The sequence below is a fragment of the Halichoerus grypus genome, chromosome 14 (genome assembly GCF_964656455.1).
Source record: "Halichoerus grypus chromosome 14, mHalGry1.hap1.1, whole genome shotgun sequence".
NCBI classification, from domain to species: domain Eukaryota; kingdom Metazoa; phylum Chordata; class Mammalia; order Carnivora; family Phocidae; genus Halichoerus; species Halichoerus grypus.
In genome coordinates, this window is record NC_135725.1 from 82473173 (window position 1) to 82497408 (window position 24236).

The 24236-nt window shown below is 52.4% G+C and overlaps 2 protein-coding genes across 11 annotated transcripts in view; one reads left to right on the forward strand and one right to left on the reverse strand.

The window, feature by feature from the left end:
• Positions 1-8395, forward strand: part of RABGAP1 (RAB GTPase activating protein 1) — a 157712-nt gene extending 149317 nt beyond the window's left edge. For 9 of the 10 annotated variants that reach the window (XM_078061731.1, XM_078061732.1, XM_078061734.1 and 6 more), the window contains 5 exons: positions 863-967; positions 1797-1880; positions 3098-3169; positions 5150-5347; positions 6676-8395. In XM_078061731.1, coding sequence (XP_077917857.1) covers positions 863-967; positions 1797-1880; positions 3098-3169; positions 5150-5347; positions 6676-6798 — 582 coding nt within the window. In that variant the 3' untranslated portion in view covers positions 6799-8395. Of the gene's footprint in view, positions 1-862; positions 968-1796; positions 1881-3097; positions 3170-5149; positions 5348-6031; positions 6178-6675 lie in introns of all 10 variants that reach the window. The other variant, XR_013443831.1, reaches the window with a different exon arrangement.
• A 3200-nt stretch (positions 8396-11595) lies between these two features.
• STRBP (spermatid perinuclear RNA binding protein) overlaps positions 11596-24236 on the reverse strand; it is a 140958-nt gene continuing 128317 nt past the window's right edge. Inside the window, exon 18 of the mRNA XM_036107865.2 lies at positions 11596-24232. Within this exon, the coding sequence (XP_035963758.1) occupies positions 24228-24232 (5 nt within the window). The 3' untranslated portion in view covers positions 11596-24227. The remainder of the gene's footprint in view (positions 24233-24236) is intronic.

Sequence of the window (24236 nt, forward strand, 5' to 3'; positions counted from 1 at the left end):
GCAGGGGCTCCGTGACACCTCTTCAGCTAGGTGACATCAGAAACGCCATTTAATTTCAGGGAATCCACCTCCATTCGTTGTTAAAAAGGGGGCTGTGTATAAGGAGCCAGCAAAGACCCTCTATATCTAATACTGTGGGACTAGGAGCTTCTGCCCCATTTCTGTGGCTGCCTTCTGACACGCTCATCTTTGGTTATCCTTGGAATGTCCAGTGTCAGGGACTTCTGCACCAGGCACAGGTGTATCATGTTCACTTAGACCCACAGATCTACCCACCAGACCTTTGCATGTTTTCAAAAAGAACTGGAGTGGAGGGGGGGGCATTTCAGATCACGGGTCAGCGAGGGCCAGGAAAGAGGCATCCTCCTTTATCAAGTGATGAGAATGAGATGTAGACCTTGTTTGAGGAAGCAGAGGAAATACTGAGAGTCTCGGGGAAGAAAACCAGGATTTATTATTACTATTAGTGATCATGACTGCTACCTTTTATTGAGTGTTTACCATCTGCTAGGCGCTGTGCTGTGCTGAGTCCTTCGTGTGCCTTATCCCTCAGATGACAAGCCCGAAGCTCAGAAAGATTCTCAGTGACTTGTCCAAGTGGCACATGGTCAGAGAACGATGGGGGTTGAGCCCAGGCTGTCTTATGCCAAAAGCTGAGCTCCACACCACTGTCCCGCACAATGTCTGTGCAAAAGACTGGGCCGGGCACTTCTGCATGAGTCTGGTCTGTGTGACCTCTGGCATGTCTTTCCCCTCTCGGGCTCACTTTCCCTGTCACGTTAAAAAGGGATTGTCCTGAGCAATTCAGATCCCATCCGGTTCTCAATTCTTGTTCTGTGATGGCATCTCTTACATGTTTCAGGCTGAAGAGAAGGCAGATGCACTCAATAAGGAGCTGCTTATGACCAAACAGAAGTTGATTGATGCTGAAGAAGAGAAAAGACGGCTGGAAGACGAGTCCGCTCAGGTAAGGGGAGCGCTGCCCCGCCGCGTGCCTCCGTGTCTTGTCAGGGCCTGAGAGTCACGAGTCCAGCTGGCGGCTTCCTGTTGGCACCGGGGGACCACAGACAGCTGCCTTCAGTTTCTCTCCGAAGGCTTTTTCTGTTTACTGGGTAAAGCATAATAGTTGTTAATAATTAGAGCATAGGAGACACTGGGGCAAAGCCCATCCTTCCTTGGGACAAGAGAAATCCCTGTGTGTCAGCAACTGAATGTAACAAAGAAGAGAGTTAACATTTCTGCAGCAGAAAAGCAGACATCTTATAATGTCTGGCTCTTCCCCTACCTGTCCGCTGGCACCCCCGCCCCCCCCCCAAAGAGCAGACTCTGGAAGGCCTGTCTTGAGCCAGCTCTCCACAATCACTTGGGGCCACAGGATGCTGCGCAGCCTGCAGGAAGCTCCTCTTGCCCCGTGGTTCTCCGTAGTGGTGACACCCTCTGGTCTCTGGCAGGACAGCCTAGGGTGAGAGACGACGAGGCGCTGTCTCTGTACGGAAGACGCAGCAGTCCTCCGATGAGCCTTAACCTGTTGGGTCTGTGCGGCCTTCTCAGCTCAGGTTCACAGGCAGGGAGGAACCTTAGCCAAAGCCCCACTCCAAAATGGGGTTTGAGCTTTTGGGGAGTTGTGACTTTTCTCTCCCTTTCCTGGCATCAAGACCAGGTAGGTGAAGTACAGCCCTTCCAGAGTAGTCAGGTACTTTTTGGAAAGCCCAGAACGAGGCAGTTAGTGCCAGAGCTTTATATTTTCCTTAAAACATTCACTTTTCCTTTTTTTTTGTTTTTTTTAATGTATATAGTTAAAAGAAATGTGTCGTCGGGAACTTGACAAAGCAGAATCTGAGATTAGAAAAAACAGTTCTATCATTGGTGACTACAAGCAGGTGAGTCTGAGCACCCTGTGAGTGGGCCATGTATTCTGGAAGCCCTGCTTGTCTGGCTAAGTGCGTTCCCTCACCCGCCTGCCGCCTGCACCGACCGGTGACTTCACTGGGCGAGTGACCTCACTGCTCCTCAGCGCTGACACAGGAGAAATGACCACTGTCCCAGAGAACTGTCGTGAGGATTCCGCAAGATCAGGTCTGTAGAGAGCCAGGCATGGTGCCCAGCATTTATAAACAGGCATTTAAGAAATGAAAGCCACCCTGCCCTTGCGGCCTCGTGTTCCCGTGTGGTCACATGCTGTGGAACCACTTCTCTCCCTGGCGGGTTGAGTTTTAAGAGCATAACTAAACTGGTCCTGTTCTTTCCTAAACTCGGATCTCGTGCTGACTCGAGAGTCTGTCAAGTGTCTGTAAACCGTCGGCCGTTGAGTGTGGCGCTGACGGATTCCTCACATCCTAGGCCGGTGGATGCGGAGGTGGCACAGCCCGTCCTCCTGCCCGACCTCCTGCCCGACCTCCTGCCCGTCCTCCTGCCCCATCCTCCTGCCCCGACCTCCTGCCCGTCCTCCTGCCCGTCCTCCTGCCCCATCCTCCTGCCCCGTCCTCCTGCCTGTCCTCCTGCCCGTCCTCCTGCCCGTCCCCCTGCCCGACCTCCTGCCCCGTCCCCCTGCCCGACCTCCTGCCCCGTCCCCCTGCCCGACCTCCTGCCCGTCCTCCTGCCCCGTCCTCCTGCCCGTCCTCCTGCCCGTCCTCCTGCCCGTCCTCCTGCCCGACCTCCTGCCCGTCCTCCTGCCCCATCCTCCTGCCCCGTCCTCCTGCCTATCCTCCTGCCCGTCCTCGTGCCCGACCTCCTGCCCGACCTCCTGCCCGACCTCCTGCCCGTCCTCCTGCCCGACCTCCTGCCCGTCCTCCTGCCCCGTCCCCCTGCCCCGTCCCCCTGCCCGACCTCCTGCCCCGTCCTCCTGCCCCGTCCTCCTGCCCGACCTCCTGCCCCGTCCTCCTGCCCGACCTCCTGCCCGTCCTCCTGCCCCGTCCTCCTGCCTGACCTCCTGCCTGTCCTCCTGCCCGACCTCCTGCCCCGCGTGCCCGCAGCCCCTACGGCCCTCGCTCTTCCTTCCCCTCGGCCTGTCCGCCTTCCGCTGTAGAATTCCTCCCAAGCCCAGGTTCTGCACGTGATGACATTGCTCAAGAGACTGTCACTTTGTTTGTTTCTTTAGATTTGTTCTCAGTTGAGTGAAAGATTGGAAAAGCAGCAGACAGCTAATAAAGTGGAAATTGAGAAAATTCGGGTAAGTTTTCCTTTACCAAAGAGATTCTATTCTGTACCACCTAGTTCGCTGTGCTTTGCTCGGCACCACAGATTTCAGGAGGGGGTGGTTTACTTCGATTTCAAAAGTGAGAGAAGCTTGTGAGTACCTGATGAGGGGCCCGTCATGGCCTGGCTCCGTGCCGGTTTCCTCCGGACGGGAGGGCACACACAACCCGAGAACTCTGGTTTTAGATCTCAAAATACAAATGCCCTTTTCCTCACATAACATCCTCTGGATGACATGACTGTAACAAGAAGTGACCTGGGATTTGCAGATGTCAGCGGAGCAGGTGGTCACTGCAGTGCCACAGGTGAAGGAGGCCTGCCAGCAGGAGTTTGGCTCCGGGTCGGGTGCAGAGGTCAGGACCCTGTGGTGTCGTTTGTCACTCTGCACGCTCTGTAAAATGAGGACACTCAGCTCCCCCTCTGAGCTCAATTCCCTCTGCTATAATGGATCCAAATCCAATGAAGGCTTTAATTTTTTGTTTTTGTTGCCAATTCAGGGGCTTTTGTAACTTGGTGCTTTCTTTTTTTTTTTTTTTTAATTAAAGATTTTATTTGAGAGAGCAAGAGAGAGTGCACATGAGCCGTGGGGGAGGGGCAGAGGGAGAAGCAGGCTCCCCGATGTGGGGCTGAATCCCAGCACCCTGAGGTCACGTCCTGAGCCCAAGGCAGACGCTTCACCGACTGAGCCACCCAGGTGCCCGGTGCTTGCTTGCTTTAAGCTGTTACCTGTATTAGAGCACTCATCAAATTTTTCCAAGATGAGTAACTTACTGAAAGATGCTTTGCTAACATATTTAATAGCTCAGTGGACAGGAAGGTGAGCGAGTTCTGTGCTCATGGCCCTAATCACACACATCACCGTTTTACCTGGAGGAAGATGGCACCTGGCCTCCATCGTAAGTAGTGTTTAACTAGCAGTGTCGATTTTTTAAATGTAATTTATTATCTAATTATAAAACTAGCAATGCTTATTGCAGAAAATTTGGAAAATAAGAGTAAGAAAACAAACCCTTATATTACCCGTAGATAATATCACCATCATTAACACGTTGGTGTATGTGCTTTCAGTGCTCATTCTGTGTTTATTTCAACATATAAAATGCTATTCATTCTAAGATAGGCGTTTTTTTCCACATTTACCTCTCTGAAATTGGGACATGTTTTATAACTGATGGCCTTTTAAAGTGGTTTAACTGGGGGCACCTGGGTGGCTCAGTCCAGGCATCCAACTCTTGATTTTGGCTCAGGTCTCAATCTCAGGGTCGTGAGATCGAGCCCCGTGGTGAGCCACATGTCGGGCTCCACGCTGGGGGTGAAGCCTGCTTGGGATTCTGTCTCTTCCTCTCTGTCTCTCAAAATTAAAATAAAGTGGTTTAATTGGCAGAATATTCTCTTAGAGGAATGTGAAATGAGGTTTCTCCCAGTCAGGGACATCTTATTTTAATGAAACATGGTATATATTTGTAACCATGCTTTATAGACATTTTTGTGTCCTTGTTCACGCAGCATTTAACCATTTTACCATGTTATGAAAAATTCCTCAAACACTTTGTAGAGGCTGCCTACATACTTCCTTGTATAGGTATAGCCCAGTATCTATTTAACTTCTCACAGTGGTTGGATAGTTTATCCCCCCGTTATTTTTCTGTCTCTGATTCTGCAGTGAAAATCTTTGTATATAAATCTTTAGTCACTGCATCTTCATTTTTTTAACCAAGGTTCCTTGGAAGTGAGATGACCAAAGATATAAGAATGTTCTTACTGATTTTAGCGTAGGATACTACATGGCTTTTCCACTAGGGTATCTGCCAGTTTGCAAAGAGAACAGAGTTTTTCGGGAGCTGTAGTGCTCGACCCAGAAGCCACCTCTTGGCTCCCCAAAAAGGAGGTGCCCACACCTTCCTACGGGGCCACTTCTCTTCTTCGCCTGTTCACATCTGACATTCACTTTCAGCAAAAAGTGGATGACTGTGAGCGCTGCCGGGGATTTTTCAACAAAGAAGGTCGCATAAAGGGCATGAGCTCAGCTAAGGAAGTTTTAGATGAGGACACAGATGAAGAGAAGGAGACACTCAAGAACCAGCTGAGAGAGATGGAACTGGAGCTGGCGCAGACCAAGCTGCAGTTGGTGGAGGCCGAGTGTAAGATCCAGGTAACTGCCCGGCCCCGCGCCCGGCCCCCTGTGTGGGCTGCGGACCCCAGAAATGGTCTCTGTGGTTGGGGTTTTTTCCCTTTTAAACTTTGACCATAATCCTTATAGGAAGAAGCCCATTGCTTGTTATTTACCAGTGGATGTTTAATTAGTATTTGGCCTGTCATGAATTGGACTTTCTCATAATGAGAATTATCCATCAAGCTTGGAATCTTTTTGGTGGAGCGGAGACATGCTTGGAAAGCACCGCTGCACCACCAAAACCTGTGACCTTGGGTCTCTGCATGACCTCCTTACACTTCAGGTGCCTCATCTGCAAATGGAGGTGATAAGGGCCCCTATCTGATAGTTCGCTTTGAAGACTAAATAAGATAAAGCACAGAAAGGGCTCGCAGCACAGTGTCTGAGGACTTCCTAAATGCCACCTCTTAGTCCCAGCTCCTATCACTTAACTAGCTTTGTGACTTTGGACGTGTTACCTGATTGATCTGAGCCTCCATTCCTGATGAAGAAATCGGGGCTTCCTTTGGTCATCTTTATCCTGCGTGGCCAGTTCCACAAGCACCCTTACGAAGCACAAGTGGGCCCTAAGCACCGTTTGTGGAAGGGACCGAGTTAAGGACTGAAGTTTAGGGCCTGGTCTCCCACATCGCACACATTCACTGGGCATCTGCTCTTTGCCAGGCCCTGTTCTAGGTGCTGGGGTTGCAAAGCTAAGACTTGGCTTGTGTGACTGTCCAGGACAATCAGGAAAAGCACCACCAAGGCAGCAGTATGTGAGCTGTGGTCAAAGAATGAACAAGGGTTGCAGCTGCAGAAGCGAAAGAACAGTGAGCATTCCTGGTGGAGGGAGCGGCATGCTGAGCAGCAGAGGGAGGAGTGGGCCTGCCCAAGAAGGAGTGTCAGGAAGTTAGGGGTGGAGGTGGGTACTGAGCTGGCAGACAGTCTCTGGGTCCAGATCATGAAACCCCTCAAATGCCTTGCCTGGGAGTCTAGACTTTAAAGGTCTTTGCTGGAAATTAATGACGTGGTCTTAACCGGAGTGCTAGCCCTGTCTGTCTGGTGTGTAATAGGTGGACAGGAGAGGGAGGCGCTCAGTTAGGAGGTTGTTTTAATAAATAGACTAGGCAAGAAATGAAGAGGTCTTCACTAGGAAACATCCCAGAACTCTAGGGATTCTAGATACTTCTATGCCAGTTGGAAACTGGGGAATTTCCAGAGGCCTCTCAAGAGTAAATAGGCTGAAGTCTTGTGTTGACTCAGCTCTGGGGAGGCAACGCCATTCACACTGGAGCCCAGCACGCTCATGTACATTGTTCCTCTTGCAGGACCTGGAGCACCATTTAGGCCTTGCCCTAAATGAGGTACAGGCTGCCAAGAAGACGTGGTTTAACCGAACACTGAGCTCCATAAAGACGGCCACGGGGGTTCAAGGGAAAGAGACTTGCTGAGTGAAGTGGCTGCCTCCAGACACCTTCAGAAAACACGACACCTTTTGTTGCCTTCTTTGGCCAGATGTGTGATTCTGTGACGTGTCCCAGGACCAGGATGTATCTAAGTCAGATCCATAGAAGCATGTTGGTAGGTCATTGGACCAGAGCTCGTGAAGCAGGCAGCCTGTGGGGTAAGGCTCCCCTAACTACTGACGCTAACAGGCCTGCCGGCTGAATGACGCTCTGGACGCGCTCCGGGAAACCATCCTCGGTGTGAGCTGCCAGGCCTCTCTCCCTGGTGGGGGTCACGACCTCACCCAGCCCAAGGGCTGAGTTGACATTGTCAGAGTTCGGGGATCCTTCAGGCTTTTGGTTTTTTTCTAAACCTTTAATCTTTTTTTTTTTTTTTATATACATATTATATGTATTGCCGGGGGGGGGTGCCAGGGGATCAGTAACTCAGTTCTTCTCTACTTCAGTGCCAGCATCGGGTCCTCCAGGTAGACATGGAGAAGCACTTTGTTTTCAATAGGAGGGTTTCCTGGTTGTAGTCGCAGCCACCTAGTTTTGTTAAACTACACGATGCACAGGTTTTGGGTTTGGCATTATTCATGTTTCTGATCAATTCTATGCAACTCTCGTAGTTCCTGTTGTTCTTTAGTGTTAGCTGCCAAAACTTCACGGGGCTGGGCTGGGTGACTTGACCGAGGTGAGACAGGATTAATCATAACATGGACAAATCTTATTTTGCTTCATGTGTCGTGTGTGTGTGTATATATATATATATAAATATCTTTTCCCAGTGCGCCCAACTGACAGTGTTTAAATCCCAGACTAAGACTCATCTGCACAAGGTAATTATGTGGATATCTGGGCACTTGATCTCACTCCGGGTTTGTCGGGTTCCCCTTCTTCCCTGCCTTCACAAGAGCTGGGAAATGTTCCCTCACTAAAAGGTTCCTAGTGTTTTTGCACAACAGGTCATACAAGCGAGAAAGACACTGCACTGTGTGTGTGTGTTTGTATAAACGCATGTGCGGGATGAGCGTGCCGAGGCCCCGTCCTGCTGGCCCGTGTCGCTCCCCAGAGTGTGGCTGGGTGCAGACCTCGCTGTTCAGATGGACTGCAGGTTTTCACTTCAAAACTATGGAATGGAGGTTTTAGCACCTTTAAAAAAATAAATAAATAAAATAAATAACCTAGTCTTTTAATTTATATAGCGGTATGCTGACGGGCTGGCGCCGGGGGTCTCGTGTCTGCACGCGGGGCGCAGGAGCTGTTCTAGGAGGCACGGTCTGTGTATAAAGATACTTGGCTTGTTCTGTATCTCTTCCCGGTGGCTGGCCTGGCGCTTGCTGAGGTCATCTGCGATAAGGGAGGTGACAAGCGGCAAACCCCCCCCCCAACCACACCCTCCACCGCTTTGTGTCTTTCTTGTTCAGTTACCGAAACAGCTGTAAGCCCATCTGAAACTAGGTGCGTGGACATTGTGCTAGGGTAGTTCCAGTGTGTCAACTTTATGAATTGAAATATAAACCAGTAAAATTGTATTACTATTCCTTTTGTTGGTTTTATTTTAACAGCATATTCATTAAATATTTTGGTACAAAGAGCATCACTTTGTAGAAACCAGTTTCATCATTATGCGCTCCTGCCCCGTCTCCCCGCTCGCACGCACACTCTGAGAAGGGCAGCCTGCGTGCTGGCAGACACGTGTGCGCTCGGGCACCGGGCACCCCCCGCCCGCCTGCGCCCAGCGGCTCCGGGCTGCCGGCTTTGCGGGGTGCGGCGGGACCAGCTGCGCCTCCGTGAGGCTGACGCCCTGCGCCGCCATGGCCAGCACGGAACCCCCGCTGCGAAACCGAGGGCCGCGGTGACAGGGTGAGGCACTGTTTGTGAAGCGGGGGGTTAGGGAAGTCCTACAAGAGGGAAGGGTGTAGTAGGACCTTGCAAGATGAAAGCACCTCACCAGGCAGAGACAGGAGGTGGAATTCCAGGCCTAAAATGTGAAAGTGCGGCAGAAGCAGCCGGGATCCGGGTCTGCTCTGCTGAAACTTTCAGGGAGAGAGGCGGCAGGGACGACACCTCTCGCAGAAGCTCCTTCCTACTCCCTGGGGGGTCCTCCTGCGCCCTGCCCCGTACGGCCCTCTTTACCACCTCGCCCCTTCTCTGCAGCAGGAAGAGCAGTCTCCCCAACCCTGTGGTTCTCCCCATGTGACCTGCCCTCCGGGACCCCTTCTACACCCGGCCTCGGATGGAAACGGGCTGAGGTGCAGGCCGCAAAGGAGGGAAGGCGGTGAGTGAAGCTCCTGCCCAGTCTGCTGTTCACTGCACCGAAGCCAGGCGAGTGCCCGGAGGGGCCTAGGCCATGGCAGGTGCGTGACAGCAGCCAGGATAGCGGCTCCAGAGCGCATCTGGGATCCCTTTGCCATTCACGGGCTGGAGAACCGATTTCTGGGGTCCACGTTCCTGGCCAGCTGGGGCGGGAATCCAGAAAGGCCAGCTTGCCCTAGGTTTTCCAATCCCAAGGGTCCTAGTGTTCGGGAGTGCAGGGATGCAGCAGAAATCCTCATGTCACAGCTGGGAAAGGAGAAGGGAGTCCATATGCCGGTCAGCCTGGGCACGGCAGGCCTCGGGACTCCTATGGGCCCTGCTGCAGGGAGGTCCCCTAGTGGTGTTAAGACCCAGACTGAGAACACTTCTGAGTGCTGGGACAGGTGTACGGCGCCCTGTGGGGACAGGGAGGGATGTGTAATGGCAAGAGATGAAGCGGCGGGGACTCTTTTTCTGCACTGCTGACTAGGGGGTTTGCTGGAGAGAGAGGCAACATTTAGCTGGAACGAAGAGTCGGTAGTTGTTAGCACCGTGGTCTGATGGGGCTGGGGGAGAGAGACTGGATAATGAGGTTGAGGCCACCCAGGCCAAGCAGTCTGAAGGTCAAGGGAACCTTGACTGGAGAGTTTTAAGCCAACTTGCTTAAAAAATTTAAGTGTACAGTCAGTCCTTTAGAAAGAAAAGTTGGAGGAGAGATTTAAAGAGTCTAGGGGCACCTGGGTGGCTCAGTCAGTTAAGTGTCTGCCTTCAGCTCAGGTCATGATCCTGGAGTCCCAAGATCGAGTCCCGCGTCGGGCTCCCTGCTCAGTGGAGAGTCTGCTTCTCCCCCTGCCTCTGCTCCTTCCCCTGCTCATTCTCTCTCTCTGCCTTTCTCTGCCTCTCTCTCTCTCTCTCAAATAAATAAATAAAATCTTTAAAAAAAAAAAAAGAGTCTAAAGAGAGGTGATAAGATAGGCCAGATTGGAGACAGTTCCTGGGGAGTCACCGAAACTTGGTGAGAGAAAGGGGGGAGACCCCCAGGGAGAGCCCGGGAAACACCGCTGGAAGGCGGCCAGAGCCCACAGACGCTCGGGACTTGCGCGGGCGGCGCTACCACAGTGTTTCGGAACCTCAGCGGTACTGCTCGTGCTCTGGTGTGGGGCGCTGTCCTGCCCTTCCAGCTGGTTGGCAGCACTCCCACCGCCACCCGTGGTCACAACCAAAAAGGTCTCCCAGCCCTGGGTGGGGCGGCCAGCCCTAGTTGTGAAGGCCTACCCTGGCAGGGCAGGCGAAGCCCGGAGAGCCTACAGAGTGAGCAAGGGCTGGCTGCAGGCCTGCGAAGTGCTGTTCGAGGAGAAAGGGCGGCCACAGAGTAAGGCTGTGGTCACCGGGAGGAAAAGGAGCTCGTCAGTCAGTGAGGGCAGGACCAGAGAAGGCTCACTGGATTCGGTGACGGGGAGGTTGCTGGTGCCCAGGGCAGGAGCAGACTCCGAGGTGGGTGGGGTGCAGTCAGCTGAGGGGAGGGAGGGGAGGAAGCAGAGACAGGCCAGTGTAGATGTTTGTTTAGGAAGCCTGGCTGAGGAGGGAGGGAGGGAAAGGTGGGTAGTTGGCAGGAACCACGGCAGAAAGAGCAAAGAGCATGAGGCTTTGTGCTGGAAAACTCCGATCCTGGTTCTGACCACCTCCACATTTCCTCCCAGGCTGTGCTCTGTCGGGGCCGCTGGAAAGGTCAGTGGAAGTACACGACGGGCTGGGCGGACTGGCCAGCAGGCCCCATTGAACCCAAGAGCCTCTGATCGCCAGAGCCTTGCTAATAAGTCCCAGCGGGGAGGCGGCATCTTCCTCAGGCTCCCAGGAGAGCTGCCACCCCGTCTGCTCTGAATCGCACGGGGAGCGGCAGCGTGCTGGTGAACCCCGCTCAGTGGCGGGCAGGGAGAAGGTGGGCCCTGAGTGACAAAGGGAAGCAGGGACGCCCAGTGCCTTGTCCAGCCAGTGGTTGCACTTACCTGGAGGGCAGCAGCAGGCCCTGGCCTGGCTCTCCGCCTTCTCTGTCCCCCAGCTCCGCCGTCTTTGGCGGTCTGGGGGCTCCGCGTTACTGGGGCAGCTCCACGGCAGGACCCTCACAAGGGGGAAGAGCTTCAGCTTTGGATACAGATGGTTGCTGCCATTTAGAAGTTCTGTACTTTTACCTGTGAGCCTTAGTGTCCCTATCTGTCATGTGTGGGTACTGCCAGCCCTGGGGAACAGGTGTGAGCAGGAAGAGTGAGATGCGTGCAAAGCACCCAGTGAGTTCTACAGTTTAGAATTCGGCCCTCGCTCGGCACCCACAACTCCCCAGCTCGCTAGGTCAGGGTGCCAGGTTCAAGTTTCAGGTCCAGTAAACTCTTTCTTTGCACCATTAGCAGAGAAGAGTTAGCAGAGAGTTGTAAGGGGCAGGAAAATGGTCCTGCACTTGACCATTTCATCCAAGTGACAGCCTTTGTTTAACCAGAGTGGGTCCACTGCTGTTTAAGACAGAAGCTTTTATTTTGTATTCATCCAAATGGGGAGAATGCAACATGTCAGGGCATTACAGACAAACGGCAGCAGCCGGACGAGAGGGTGAGTCTACGGCAGAGTCCGACAGTCGGTGCGAAGGAGCCACAGTGTGGGCGCTGGGGTGGCAGAGAGTCCCTTGGGACGAAGGCCAGGCGTCTCTGGGCGAGGCACTGGTGACAGTCCACACATGCAGGCCGCTGCTTCAACCACGCCGAAGGTTTAAAGTTCAGAGTCCTACGAGTCATCACTGCCCCAGAGGGGAAGGACAATCCGTGGTGGTCGAGTTTGCCAATGTTTTTCAACATCATACACAACATAAAGTTATTGCCAAGGACTTTGCACTGCAAATTATACTATTTACACTTGCGTATTCAGAAAAAACAGTAGATAGATAGATAGATAGGTATTTTAAATCGATATCTAAAAACTACCTTGGCCATCACCAGACCAGAGTGAGCGTAAGCTACAGCCAGGAGTCCGATGTCATGTGCGTAACCGTGCAGTGGGGAAAGAAAGGTTTTCTACCCACAACTACACTCGGCCTTCTCCATGCCTCCTGAACTCCCCACCCCGGGGCTGAGGCTGAGCAGGGCCACCTTACTCCTTTATGAGGGAAGCCCCTTCTTGAACAGCCCTGGGCTTCAGTTCGGAACTAGCTGCCGCCTCCCCACACCACGCCACCCTGCCCACTCTGCTTCGAGCGGGGGACGAGTCCGACAGGCCCCTCGCTGCCAGTGCGACACGGCACACAGAGCAGGGCGTGGGGCTGTGGAGCGGACGGGCTGAGCCGGCCCATCAGCCTCACCGCTCCTAGAAGTGCCCTCACCCTAATTAGGGCTACCTCAGGATACCGTCCTCTCCTGTGCTCCTGAAGGTGTGGCTGGGCCCCCACCGGCCACTTAGGCCAGCAGACTGCTCCCTGGTAAAAGGCCTGAGCTCCGAGACACTTCGGGGTAAAGCAAGGTAAGCACTGCTAAGGCCTGAAGTAGATGAAATCTGCCCAGTGAAGGCGGCTCCTGCCTCACTTAGAAGCTCACCAGAAGACAAGAGGGACAAAGGCAGAGGACTCCCACCTCAAGCAAGCATTCACTCTGCTTCCTTAAGCCCCTGGGAAGGAAGTGCCCCTGAGGGTGGGAGACGGCACACAAGACAGCCAGAGCCGCCTGGGATTCCTGGGAGGTGCCGAAAATAAGGCCCCGGAGTGCGGGGCCTTGACCTTGCCTGTAATTAGTCTCCCCAGCTGAGTTTCTAGACACAAGGGAGCAAGACCTGGCAGGCCCCACCGCTGAGAAGCCACTGCGGGAAGCGAGAGAGGGAGCAGGCAGCCCTGGGTGTTCCCTGGACGAAGGAGGGGTGCAGTGCGAACCCCGCCTGAGCGCGAGACGCCGTCCTGGTCAGGGAAGAGGATGCATCTAACGGCGGCGCTTCGGACTCGACAGTGGAGAGGTGTTCGGGGAATCGGGGCTTGCCGGCCCGGCGGAGTTCCAGCCACAGCTCGTGTGGGTGTCCTCCCGACCCCAGGGCTCAGGGCCACAGAGGCCGTACTCCGGGAGGCCAACACAGTGACACTGATCAAGGAAGGAGCCCGCCTGGAGCGACGTGTCTTGCCACTGACACCAAACCACAACGCCTAAGCCCTCAGCCCAGAGAAGAGGGGGAAAGAGGCTGGACACTTAGAATGCAACTTAATAAATCACAGGTGGAGAAGGAACCTCTTGAAGGGTCTTCTGAGCGATCGAAAACTGTCCCTACTCTGAATTTCCATGAGCAACAACAAAAAAATCTTGACTTTACAAGCAGCAGAAATATTTAGGTTAGAGTCCAAAAAAAGAAAAGCCTTCTGACCATCTGTGTCCCTAAGCAGGAAAATGGCACCCAGCCTATGCTCGTGGGCTAGGAGAGGGCAAGGGCCTGGGCCAGGCTCCAGCTCCAGAGCGGACTGTGGTGCCCGACAGGAGCCTCCCTCTGAGGCCTGAGCTGCCTGAGGAAAGGCCCCAGCTCCATCGCAGCCAGGCCCACCTTCGTCCTTTCCCTTCCATGAGCCCAGAAATGCGTCTGGGAAACACGAGTGCTCCTCACAAGAGTTACCCACCTACTGTCAGAACATGAGAGCCCCCTCTCCCCAAGCCCCGAAAGAGACGACCAGGGACCCAAGTCCGAGAGGCACGGCCTCCACGAAAGGGAGCCTGACGAGCCCCGGCTGGCCTCCAACGGGCCTTCCTTCCGTAACCCTCACCGGATTCCCAGCGATGACGAGACACAGCTTCACTCCGCATGCAGCGCACGAGTGTTCCCTAGGTTTTCACCACCTCCTACCACCCTCCCGAGTCCTCCCCCGGGGGCCAGGCCCACCTGCCCAGGGCAGCACCCAACCCCTCGCCTCCTGACTGGGTCTCCGGAGGACCCGGGTGCGGGCAGAACATGCGCAAAGCGCCTCCCGGTACGTCCAGCGCTGGCGCCACGCCCCTCAGCTGCGGGGCCGCAGGCGGGTGCCCTCCCCTCTCTCGAGCTGCGTGGGCGCCGCACCTGCCGCCACAGGCCTGCTGCGGGCTCGGGGAGGTGGCACGAGTGCAGGCCCGGCAGCTCCTGTCACTGCACACAAGGCACACAGCCCCCTCCTCACCGGAGGAGGACGAGGGCAGCTCCCAGCCCCCGGCCCTAGCGCCTCACCAGTGCTCCAGATACAGCTGCTCCCCTCACCTGCCCAGAAACCGCGGGGGGCGGGGGGGCAGGGAACGGACACGGACCGCAGATCTGGAAGGTAGAAAGCACTATGTACATTTACAGTTGTTTTCATTGCCCCAACTACATCGAGCACCTTGGGGCAGGCACCGTGAGTGACTCACCTCAATCTTCCCTGTACCCAACGGAAGGCCCGGCCCCAGGCAGTTTGTGACGCCCCCGGGGCAGGGTTGGCTTTAGCCTGTGACACACATCTTGCCTCAGTAGTTAGTAGGCTTCTTGAGAGTCCCGACCATCGTCTGTGCTTCTCTGAAGGCCTTTCTGTGGGCTGGCTGCATGCAGACAGGAAGGGAGTCCACTGCGTGAAGCTCTCCTGCCACGAACTCAATTCTGAAGTGAGGGGGAGCGCATTTTTACCCTCACACACCGAGGCCCCAGGCCAATATCTAATTCTGGCTTGAGACCGAATGTTTGTCTTGCCCTTTTAAATGTTCTTTAGGACAGCAAGAGAGAAAAGGCCTGGACGTGGAGAATTTTATCAAGCCCTGCCAAGTCCAAGAGTGTGCTCCCTGCCCCCTAAAGCCAATGGCCAGAAACACCAACTCTCTGGACCTCTCCTTCCCACTTGAATACCAACTCTAACCAAAGTCTTGCCTAAAAAGCCCAGAAAAAACAGATACCATTTGTAACCACAGATCTGGTGTTCCACAACTAGAGTGATGTTTCTAAAATGCATCTGTGATCAGTTTACCGTCCTGAACACAACCCCTCACTGGCTCCCAGCACCCAGAGAATGAGGTCCACCCTCTTTGGCCTGGCACTCAGGGCCCTTCCCAGGCCAGGCGCAACGCACCTGTGGGACTGCACGGTCCCCGGTGTTCCACACACACTCTCCCTCTCCTCTCCAGAGCAGCTCCCTTCCTATGGCTCTCCTGATTCACCCTGAGCCCCTGTCACCCTGGACTTCCCCGAGCCCCATTCTGCTCTATGTTTTGCTCTCATCTGTCAATGCATTACCCGCCCCCCCGCGCGCGTGCGCACTCAGACACACACACACACACACACACACACACACAAAACCTGTGGTCCTTACGGGCCAGGACCGCCCCTTGCTCCTCAGCGCTCACATAGGACAGATGCTCTCAGGAAGCCCTTGTGGGAAGATGGATGGGCCAGGCAGCAGATGGAAGTTTCCAATCATGAATAAGCCAAGGGGTGAGCAGTCTCTACAATCTAAGACGGGTTGGCAAAATACGGCCCACTATCTGTTGGGTTTCTTGTTTTTTTTTTTTTTTTTTTTTTTAAAGTTTGTTGGACCACAGCCATGCTGTGTTTATGCACTGTCTCTGGCCACTCTTGTTGCTCCCACAGCCAAGCAAAGTAGCCATGAGAGCGAATGGTCCACGGAGCCTGAAAGGTTGTCTGGCCCTTTCCAGAAAGTTGCCAACACCAGGGCTAAGGCAGTGCTCCCACATATTTCCTCCTTATGACACACACAGGTGATACTAAGGTGGCCCGCTGGGGTAAAAAGACAAAGCCGCTTGTAGTTAGACACACTTGGCCCTGGGGTCCTGGCCCCCCCAAAGGCTGAAGGGAATCAGTGTCTCAGGGCACCTGTAACCTTTCATAGCTCTGACCCGAAGGTTCAAAACTGTAGCTGCCTCTTTAGCCTTAATCCCCAGCAGAACTATAGAAACAACAGAGGTGCAGAAAGCCACCCTGACTCCTCTCAGTTTTGCGAGCCACCTGTCCTGAGCTAGACACCAAAATCTTACATGGTGTTTTCCCCCTTTTAAAGTCCTCCGTAAAGTCAGTCTGCAACTTCCCACTAGCTAAAGACCATGTTCTATAGATGTTGAATCCAGTGAGCCCTGGCCCTTGCCCAGGTAAAGAAACCAAAGCATTACTTTTTTAAAAAAACAGAAGGCCGCTGTACGAATGAACACCCAGTACTCGTCACTCCCTTTGGCGAACCCAGCAGAGCAGACGTGCAGAGACTCAGGAAAAGGATAAGATGCTGACTGACCAGCCTGCAAACCTCTCTATCCACTGCCAAAGAGATGCTTCCCAGAGAGCACAAGAGGGCTCACACCTCACACCAATGAGGACTTGGGCCCACCAAACTCCCATTTCCCAGCCCAAAGGAGATGGTCCTTGCCACACCGCTACCCTCTCCCGTCACCCCCTCCTGCCCTGCCAACACCTTCCTCCCTCCCCCACCTTCCCCATCTTGGCCCCAAGTACCACTGTCCTCTCAGTGACCTACTGAACAGAGGCCCAGGAGAAGTGCTCGGGCAGATCCCCCGCTACCTTTAATGGATGCTGTGGTTCCCTGGCCCCCTGCTGGGAGCCATCAGGTCCACCCTCTCGCTCGGTCCAGGCGAGGAGCCTGGCTTATGAAGAGACCCCATTCTTCTATCTGTGGCAGCCCGTCTCCCGCCTCCAGTCCTTCCCCATCCAACTGTCCAGATCAACCCTCCAGAATTCGCTCACCATTTTGGAAGAGGATAATCACCAAAGGGCACAGGACCCAGGGCCTTCCCCCACGTGACTCCAAATTACACATCCCATCTGCCACTTCACCCTTCTGACCATCCCCGTTCCCATCAGCAAGTAACCATGCCGCTCCAGAAGGCCATGCCCTTTCTGTGCACACCATGCGCTGCCGCCCCCCTCCCACCCCCTGCTTGAGAGCTCTCCTCACGACCCTCCTGGCAGACTCCCATCCAGCTCGGGTGCCCGTCTCAGGGGGAAGACTCTGCCACCCCAGTCAGAACCACCCAGGTCCTCAGCCTCCTCACAGGCCCGGCCCCCGCACTGAGGGGAAGGCCTGCCAGAGTTTTTCCCAACCACAGAAGACGGCTCTGATCTGTTCAAGCCCCTGGGCACCCCCTCCCTCTTCCTGTGCGCTCCATCTTGGTCAGCGGTTTCACCTTCTACTCCACTGTCTAAGCTGAAAATCCTGACATTTTCTCCCAGCTATTCCTTCTGCGGGGTCACCACAGAGCCTGATAAACAGCAGCAGGTGACAGTGAAGGTTTCCCAATGAATCCATATGCCCAAGAAGGGAGAAGTGGTCTTGGCAGTGTCCCCAAACACATCAGTGTTCCATCCAAACTTGATATCCCATGGAAGAAATTCCTCTGCACTATGCTAACAGTTAGCTTGCTTAAACATTCCTGGTACCATAGGCCTCATTTCTCACCACACCTAATCTCCCAGGGCAGCTCTGTCATCTGGGAGGCACACATTAGCCCAAATTGCCCAACTGGCTTCCTATAACCATCCTTACCCTTCTGGAGCCAGATACAAGTAAATATAACCCTTTAAAATCGCTGATGGATAAGTCCTCTCCTTCCCCAGCCTCAATGAATCTCATTTTGAGGGGCTTTCAGCTTTCCAGAGTTCCCCAGGTGCCACCTTCCAGAGGTTTCTCACCTCCTAGATGTCCACAATATTTCCCTTATGTAGCCTCTAAGGACATGAGGGGTGTTAAAAAGCTGAGCAACTTCTGAGACCATCTCCATTATGAAGGGTCCAGTGAGATCCCAGCATCAGAGCACTCGAGCAATGTGTCACTGTGAGGGTGACCCCTCTGGTTGGAGCACACATTGAAGGCCTAGGCAGGGATAGGCGACAGACGACAGCCAAAACATGAATGAAGCTGAATATAGAAAATACACTTCTAACAGCACACTGCACCCCCCACCAACCCTTGGGGGTCTCTCCAATAGCAATCACTGGTTTGCACTTCGTTACGGAGTTCAGTTACAGTGCAAAAAGATGGTATGGAAACAGAGGGAGCTGAGGCTAACCAGTCAATCCCCTGGCCCGGGGGCGAGCTCACAAACAGTTCTCCAAAGGAACCAGAGAAAGAGTAAGCCTGAAGTCTGGATTCTTTTTTCCCCACATGGCGGGGGCGGGGGGGGGGGGGGGGAAGCATAGGTTTTTGCTTATTTTGTTTCAAACCACAAAGGATCTAGTCCAGAAGCGTGGACGAGAGGTCCGTGGAATGCATCACAGCGAGCAGGGGACCCGGGAGCCAGGCGGTTTGGGAAATGGGGCGGGCGGCAGTGCCCCGCAGGGACCCCAACCACCAGCACTGCACACAGCGAGCACTATCACGTTGGGGGGCCCAGCCGGTGACAGGCTGTATAATTTGTGGGCAGTCACTGTGGCTAAGCCTCCATTTCCTCATCTGTAAAAGGAGATCATTTCTAGGTCCCACAGTTGTGGTAGAATTCAAATCTCATCCCTAAGAACGGGCTTCTGTTAGCTCCAAAAAACAGTGGCAGGCATGTTATTTCTTCTGTGTGGTTAAAAACTCACTTATTTGGAGCCACAGTGTTTTGCCACAAACAAGTTGGGTGGTTTGGCGAGGTGTCCGGGCTTCCACGTCCTTGCCTGCGCAGTGGGAACAGCAGTGCGCGCGCTGTGGCTTGTCCAAACCGTAGGGGCAGCGCCAGACGTGGGGTGGCCGCTGGGAAAGATCAGCTAAGGCAGTGCTGTGCCAGGTACTCACTCTCCTCACACACAAGTCACTGTTCTGGAACTCGGGCAACCTGGGTGTAAAACAGTTCCTTCTTCCTGCTCCCCGCCAGCATCATGGCAGGTGGCGCCGAGAAACGGCCAACTGCCAGGGACCATGCCCTGCGGTGAGGGAGGACCGTTCTGCCCTGGAGAGGATTCGGCCTCCATCCCTCAGGCAGAGAGCCAGGAGGCCATCATCGGCCAAGGAGCCTGCGGCCTGGTGTGCGGCAGCGGGAGACGCAGACGGGAGCAGCAGAGCGGCTCAGACCTCCAAGCCACCCCAGAGGGGCTCACCAAGCACTGCCAAGCCTAGGGGGCTGCCTGCTGCCTCCAGGCTGGCAGCCTGTCCTGAAGCCTCGTCCGGGGAAAGTCCTGCTGATCAGAACAGGCCCCCGCCACCTGCCACTCCCCCAGCTGTGCTTAGCACAGGGACAGCCCCCCAGCACACCCCAAACCTGGGCTGCCGGCCCTCCAGGACCCTCTCTTCTTTTTACCCCGTGAGTCAAAAGCTCGCCAGGCTTTAGGGTCTGGCTCAAATCTTCTAAGGCATCCCCATCACCAGTCTCAGGCCAGGCAGAGCGTCGCCTCAGAAAGCATTAGCTGAATGCAGACACAGACCTCAAGTTCTCATTGATATTCAAACAGAAAAACAAGCTTGAAATATAAGCGCTTCCTTTGTTTATGCAGCCACACCTTACTCGAATCTTCTAGCCTGTCTTTCCGGTTTGTTCAACAACTTACCCAATTGGTCCAATAAAAAATAGCCCTATTTTTAAAAGGCCAGGATATCTGGTCCAGAACAACTTCAAGTCAGAGAGCCTGGCTTCCAGCACAGGAGCCTATCAGCCAAGACCCTGTGACCCGGAGGCCCCGTATGGCCCAGCCCACTGCCTGCACACGTCCTTCCTGCCACACAGCGCTCCCCTCCCCTTTGGCGACACAGCACGCACAGCGTGCATGGTGTGGTGGAAAGAGGCTTTGGCATCGAACAGAGTGGGGTTTCATCCCTAGCTCTAGTGCTTAACTCTGAGCCTCAGTCTCTTCTCTTGTAAAAGAAGATTCCACCTCTGAGAAGGTTGTTGGAGAAGAATGTCCGAGTGCCCGGCCCACACAAGAGAGCGATTTGAGCATTTCTTCCTTTTCTTTCTTCTGTTCCTTCAATCTACTGCTGCCCATAGCCCAAAATAACTTAAACTGAAGGCTATTATTGACTTCATTACCTGAAAACATTTAGCTGACAGGTAAATGCAGAGACCACTCATCCCAACCTCACAGAGGATCCAGGTAGGTCTTCGAAGCCAGACCAAGGCTGAGAGACTGGGCCCCGAGGCAGTGCTAAGAGAATGTCTGCACAGCAGCCAGGCTAATGTTACGTCCTGTGGACCAGAAGCAGCAGGAGAGGTACGAGCATACATCTCCGGCTGGGACACGCTGCCCAGTCTCCCTTAAGCTGCCCAGGCAGATGGCGGCAATCTCCACGAAGCCCCCCAGCAAAGGCAGCAGAGTTCGGAGAATGGCTAAGTTCTGCCAAGAAAGACAAAGACCCTCCTTAGAAGGACCAAGGAATTAAGATGTTAAAACTGACTGGTCAAAGCCGGGGGGGTGGGGGGGGGGAAGGAAAAAGAAAGGCCCTCCCTCAACCTTGGCTCAATGAGGCAAAGATTCCACCAAACAGCCACAGCTGTGGAATGGGGTGACTTCTGCCAGGACATTATTTATACAAATATCTCTTGGATTTAAGAAAAGCCTCTTGCTTTGGGGCTACAGTGAGAGAGTAAGGTCTTTGGAGTTTCCCCTGGAGCTGGGGCTGTTGTGTCCCCTCTTCTTTCACTTCCTGTTGCAAACAATAAAGACAGACCGTTGGTACCATTAAAAGAAGAAAAAAAAAAGCCTCTTGACTATCACGCCAATCCATCTTATTTGCCTTTAAAGGTAATGCTCAGTCCTTGTCTAGAGTTTTTATAAACTTAGAGCGTCACAGAATTCAACCTAAAAAGAGAGAGAGAACTGAATCTGGAATCCCCACCTAGCGTACCACCTGCCAACAGACAGGGATGCCTGCACCTGCGCAGAAAGAGACAGCAAGCTGTATATTCAACCAACGGCGCCGGCTCACCATCTACCCATTTTTCCTTTTACTGAAAAGAGAAAGAGATGGATGGACAGGCAGATGTGTTTTTTCTAAGATTAACACGCAGGGGAGGCGTCCTGTGCGGATGAGTGCCGATGTGTCCCAAAGCGTTGAAGCACACCAGGAGAGAGAAGCTGCAGGAATGCTACAAAGAGACGCACGGGAGTCAGCGGCCCTCTAAGCACACCACCCAGACTCCTCTTCCCGTGGTTTATAATAACTTGCTTTCTACCTGCCAAACACTGGTGAGCTCTGGATGTTGGATTCCAGGGCTAGCTGTAATCACACACCTCTTTTTTTCTTATTAATGCACTGGGAGGAAAGTTGGAATCAGCAGGCTGATATTCTAAGCTCAGCCGTTTTGAAGTTCCAAGCACACTTAAATGCCCAAGCGAGTACATATGGCCCCCTGGCAGCAGACCGGCCAGTGAGTCCACCACAGCAGAAACACGAGCATTTTCAGTCAGCGGGGATCTGCAGCGACCTCCCCACACTACCTCTCTAAGTGTTTGCCTTATGCTTCCTGTTTAGGGGTCCTCTCTCAAAGTGTGGGAGCACCCCCAGCCTGCAAATACCAAGGAACCAATGCAGCTCCCCCCCTACCCCCCCAAGCAGGCCATGTGCTCACTTCTCCACTACCCACCAGCACAGTCTTGCTGCCTCCCTCACATACCTTCTGTCCCTTCAGCCAACCGTGGTAGGAACCGTCAGCATTTACGGAGTACCTACTGTGCACCAGGTACTATTCCAAGCACTCTACGTGTACTAACTCATCTAATCCCCAAGCCCCACAGGAATTTGCTGGAGGGAGAGAAATACTTTGGCCCAGATTCCCACATGATTTCTATTCCCTATTTCTAGCTGTGCTGTAAAGCTTACATAACCTAATTTGCACTATGGAGCTATTTTTTAAAATCTCCAAAGATCACTGCATCCAGTATCAATGGGAGCTGTTAGCTCCTACCTAAAATGATAATGTGGGAAAGGATATCTATTCTTACAACTAACTCAACTTGAATTCTTGACTTAAAACGGTCTTTCTGGAAGATGGGATGAGGAAGGGAAAGAGACTTATTCTTACATAAGAAGTCCTAGCTTGTGCTCTGTAAGTTGCTGCTAGAGAACCATCAATACTGAAACTCATCTCGGCGGGAGGTAGTTTCCCGACGCTGTGGCTGTTATTCATTTAGCACCTATCTCCCTTCCAGGCCTCCTAGCAACACTGAGAAACCTACGGTCACTGTGTGGCATCAGATCCTGATAGCTTGCAAGGACAAATACCGCAGGACCTTTCTTGCTCTGAGGACTTGAGAGAGACCCCCGCCCCAGGACGCACGGGCCTGTGCTGAGTAGGAGGTGCAGGAGGACCACTCACAGAGCAGGTTTTCAGCTTTAACTGCTCCTAATGTCCCTAGTTCCCAGGGCTCTAGATTCCTAGAAATCTAACTGCTGGGTGCAAGGGCAGGGGCGCATCTGCAAATCTTAGTTCGTTCCCCTAACTCACTACTGAAGATTTGCCTCCACCGCAGTTATTAAAGAAATCTAATAAACAGGTAAGTTATAATGAATGATTGATTATAAGCACGATCACCTGTCATCGAAAAAATGTGGTCAGTGTTTAAAGCAACCACTATGGTGTCTGCTATACTATAAAAACTGCTTAAAAAGGACTGGATATTTGTTCTTCATTTCATTCCGTTCACTTACTTGGAGAGAGGTCCATGAACGTAAACCAGAGTTGGTTTCAGGCTCTCAAAACTGCCAGGGAAATACTTAAAATGAGTGTATTTCCAAATGATGGCCAGTTCAGTGATGTCAGAGGGCCTATAATATTAAATAATCTATAAATAAACTACTAACCAAGTTAATTATCTTTTGATGCTGCTACTGCATCATTTGTGTCCCAACCTAGGAGATTTATAATCAGCCCAATTCCACCAACAAGGAGACTCTCAGACTTGCATGTTTTCACCGGGCAGAGCCTCTGTTTCGCTAGTACCCAGAGAAGGACCCGGCACGTAAGGGCACTCAGCTGCTCGATGAGGACTGGAGTGTACGTAGTACTAGTCAGCTAGACCTCATACAACCTTCTATAGATGCCAAAGCCACATTCGACGTACATACAGATACTGCATGGGGAAAAAACGTTGTTCCAGCAACCTTCAAAGTTAGTAATAACAAGAAAATTGCTACTTAGAGACAAATAAAACACAAAATTCATTTTAATCTCTATATATCAAATACGGCCTCAGCAAAGAACATCTAACACATATGAAATGTATTTATGGGACACACTAAATGAAGCAAACCCTTACTAAAATATCTGGCCTGACCCTCAGATCTTTTAAATGAACTCCATGATGGCTGATAAGGTTGGGAAATCAATCATCTAGCTACCTAACCTGGAAAAGACAGATGAATTGTCTATTTAGTCTCTGCAGACTGGGTATTTACCATTCTGAGTCTTGCAAAGTTGGTTCTGCAAATAGTTAGCTTAACTCAGTCAATTACATATTTTTCCATAGTTACCTTAATATTTTGGTTTTTGTTTTTTTTTTTTTCATTTTCTATTGCTTTTTCTTTTTATGGCTTCTTGCTGTTGTATTAGGGCATACAACACAGATCAGAGATTTTCATTTCTCAGAGAAGTTTCTCTCCTTGAGAAATTGGCACTTTGATCCTCTGCTTGTGTAACAGCTACATATAAATGGATCCTACCAGCATTGTTACCAGTCTTGCTGCTTATGGAATTCTAGCACTTCGGCCAAAAGGGTGCCCTGACATTAAAGTCTTCTTAGGTGAACTCTTCCCACCACCAAATTCTTTTATTTAAACATGTCCGTGTGTGTAATTCACATATATGTAATATCATAAGTTTCTACACACATATACACATTTAACTCGTAAAAGTGAAATGTCTCTCTTGAATAAAAAGTAATTACAAGGGTATTAAAACAAATGCTGAAAATAACTATTTTACATTTAGATCATAAAAATTTTAAAGGTAATATGATGACATAAGACCTAGGAGATCAAACACATCCTGTATGATTGTCATATATGCACGTTGTGTTCATTGACTTTTAGTTATTTTTCTCTTTAATCAGAAAATAAAAGAGCTTACCTTTGTTTACTGAGACCACAGCTTACAGTCACTAGATCTCAGCCTATTTTATACAAGTGATATGGCTACGAAGGTCCGAGGAGAACGAGAATAAAGTGAGATAAACGTGCTGAAAACTGCTTAAAAGTATTAACCTGA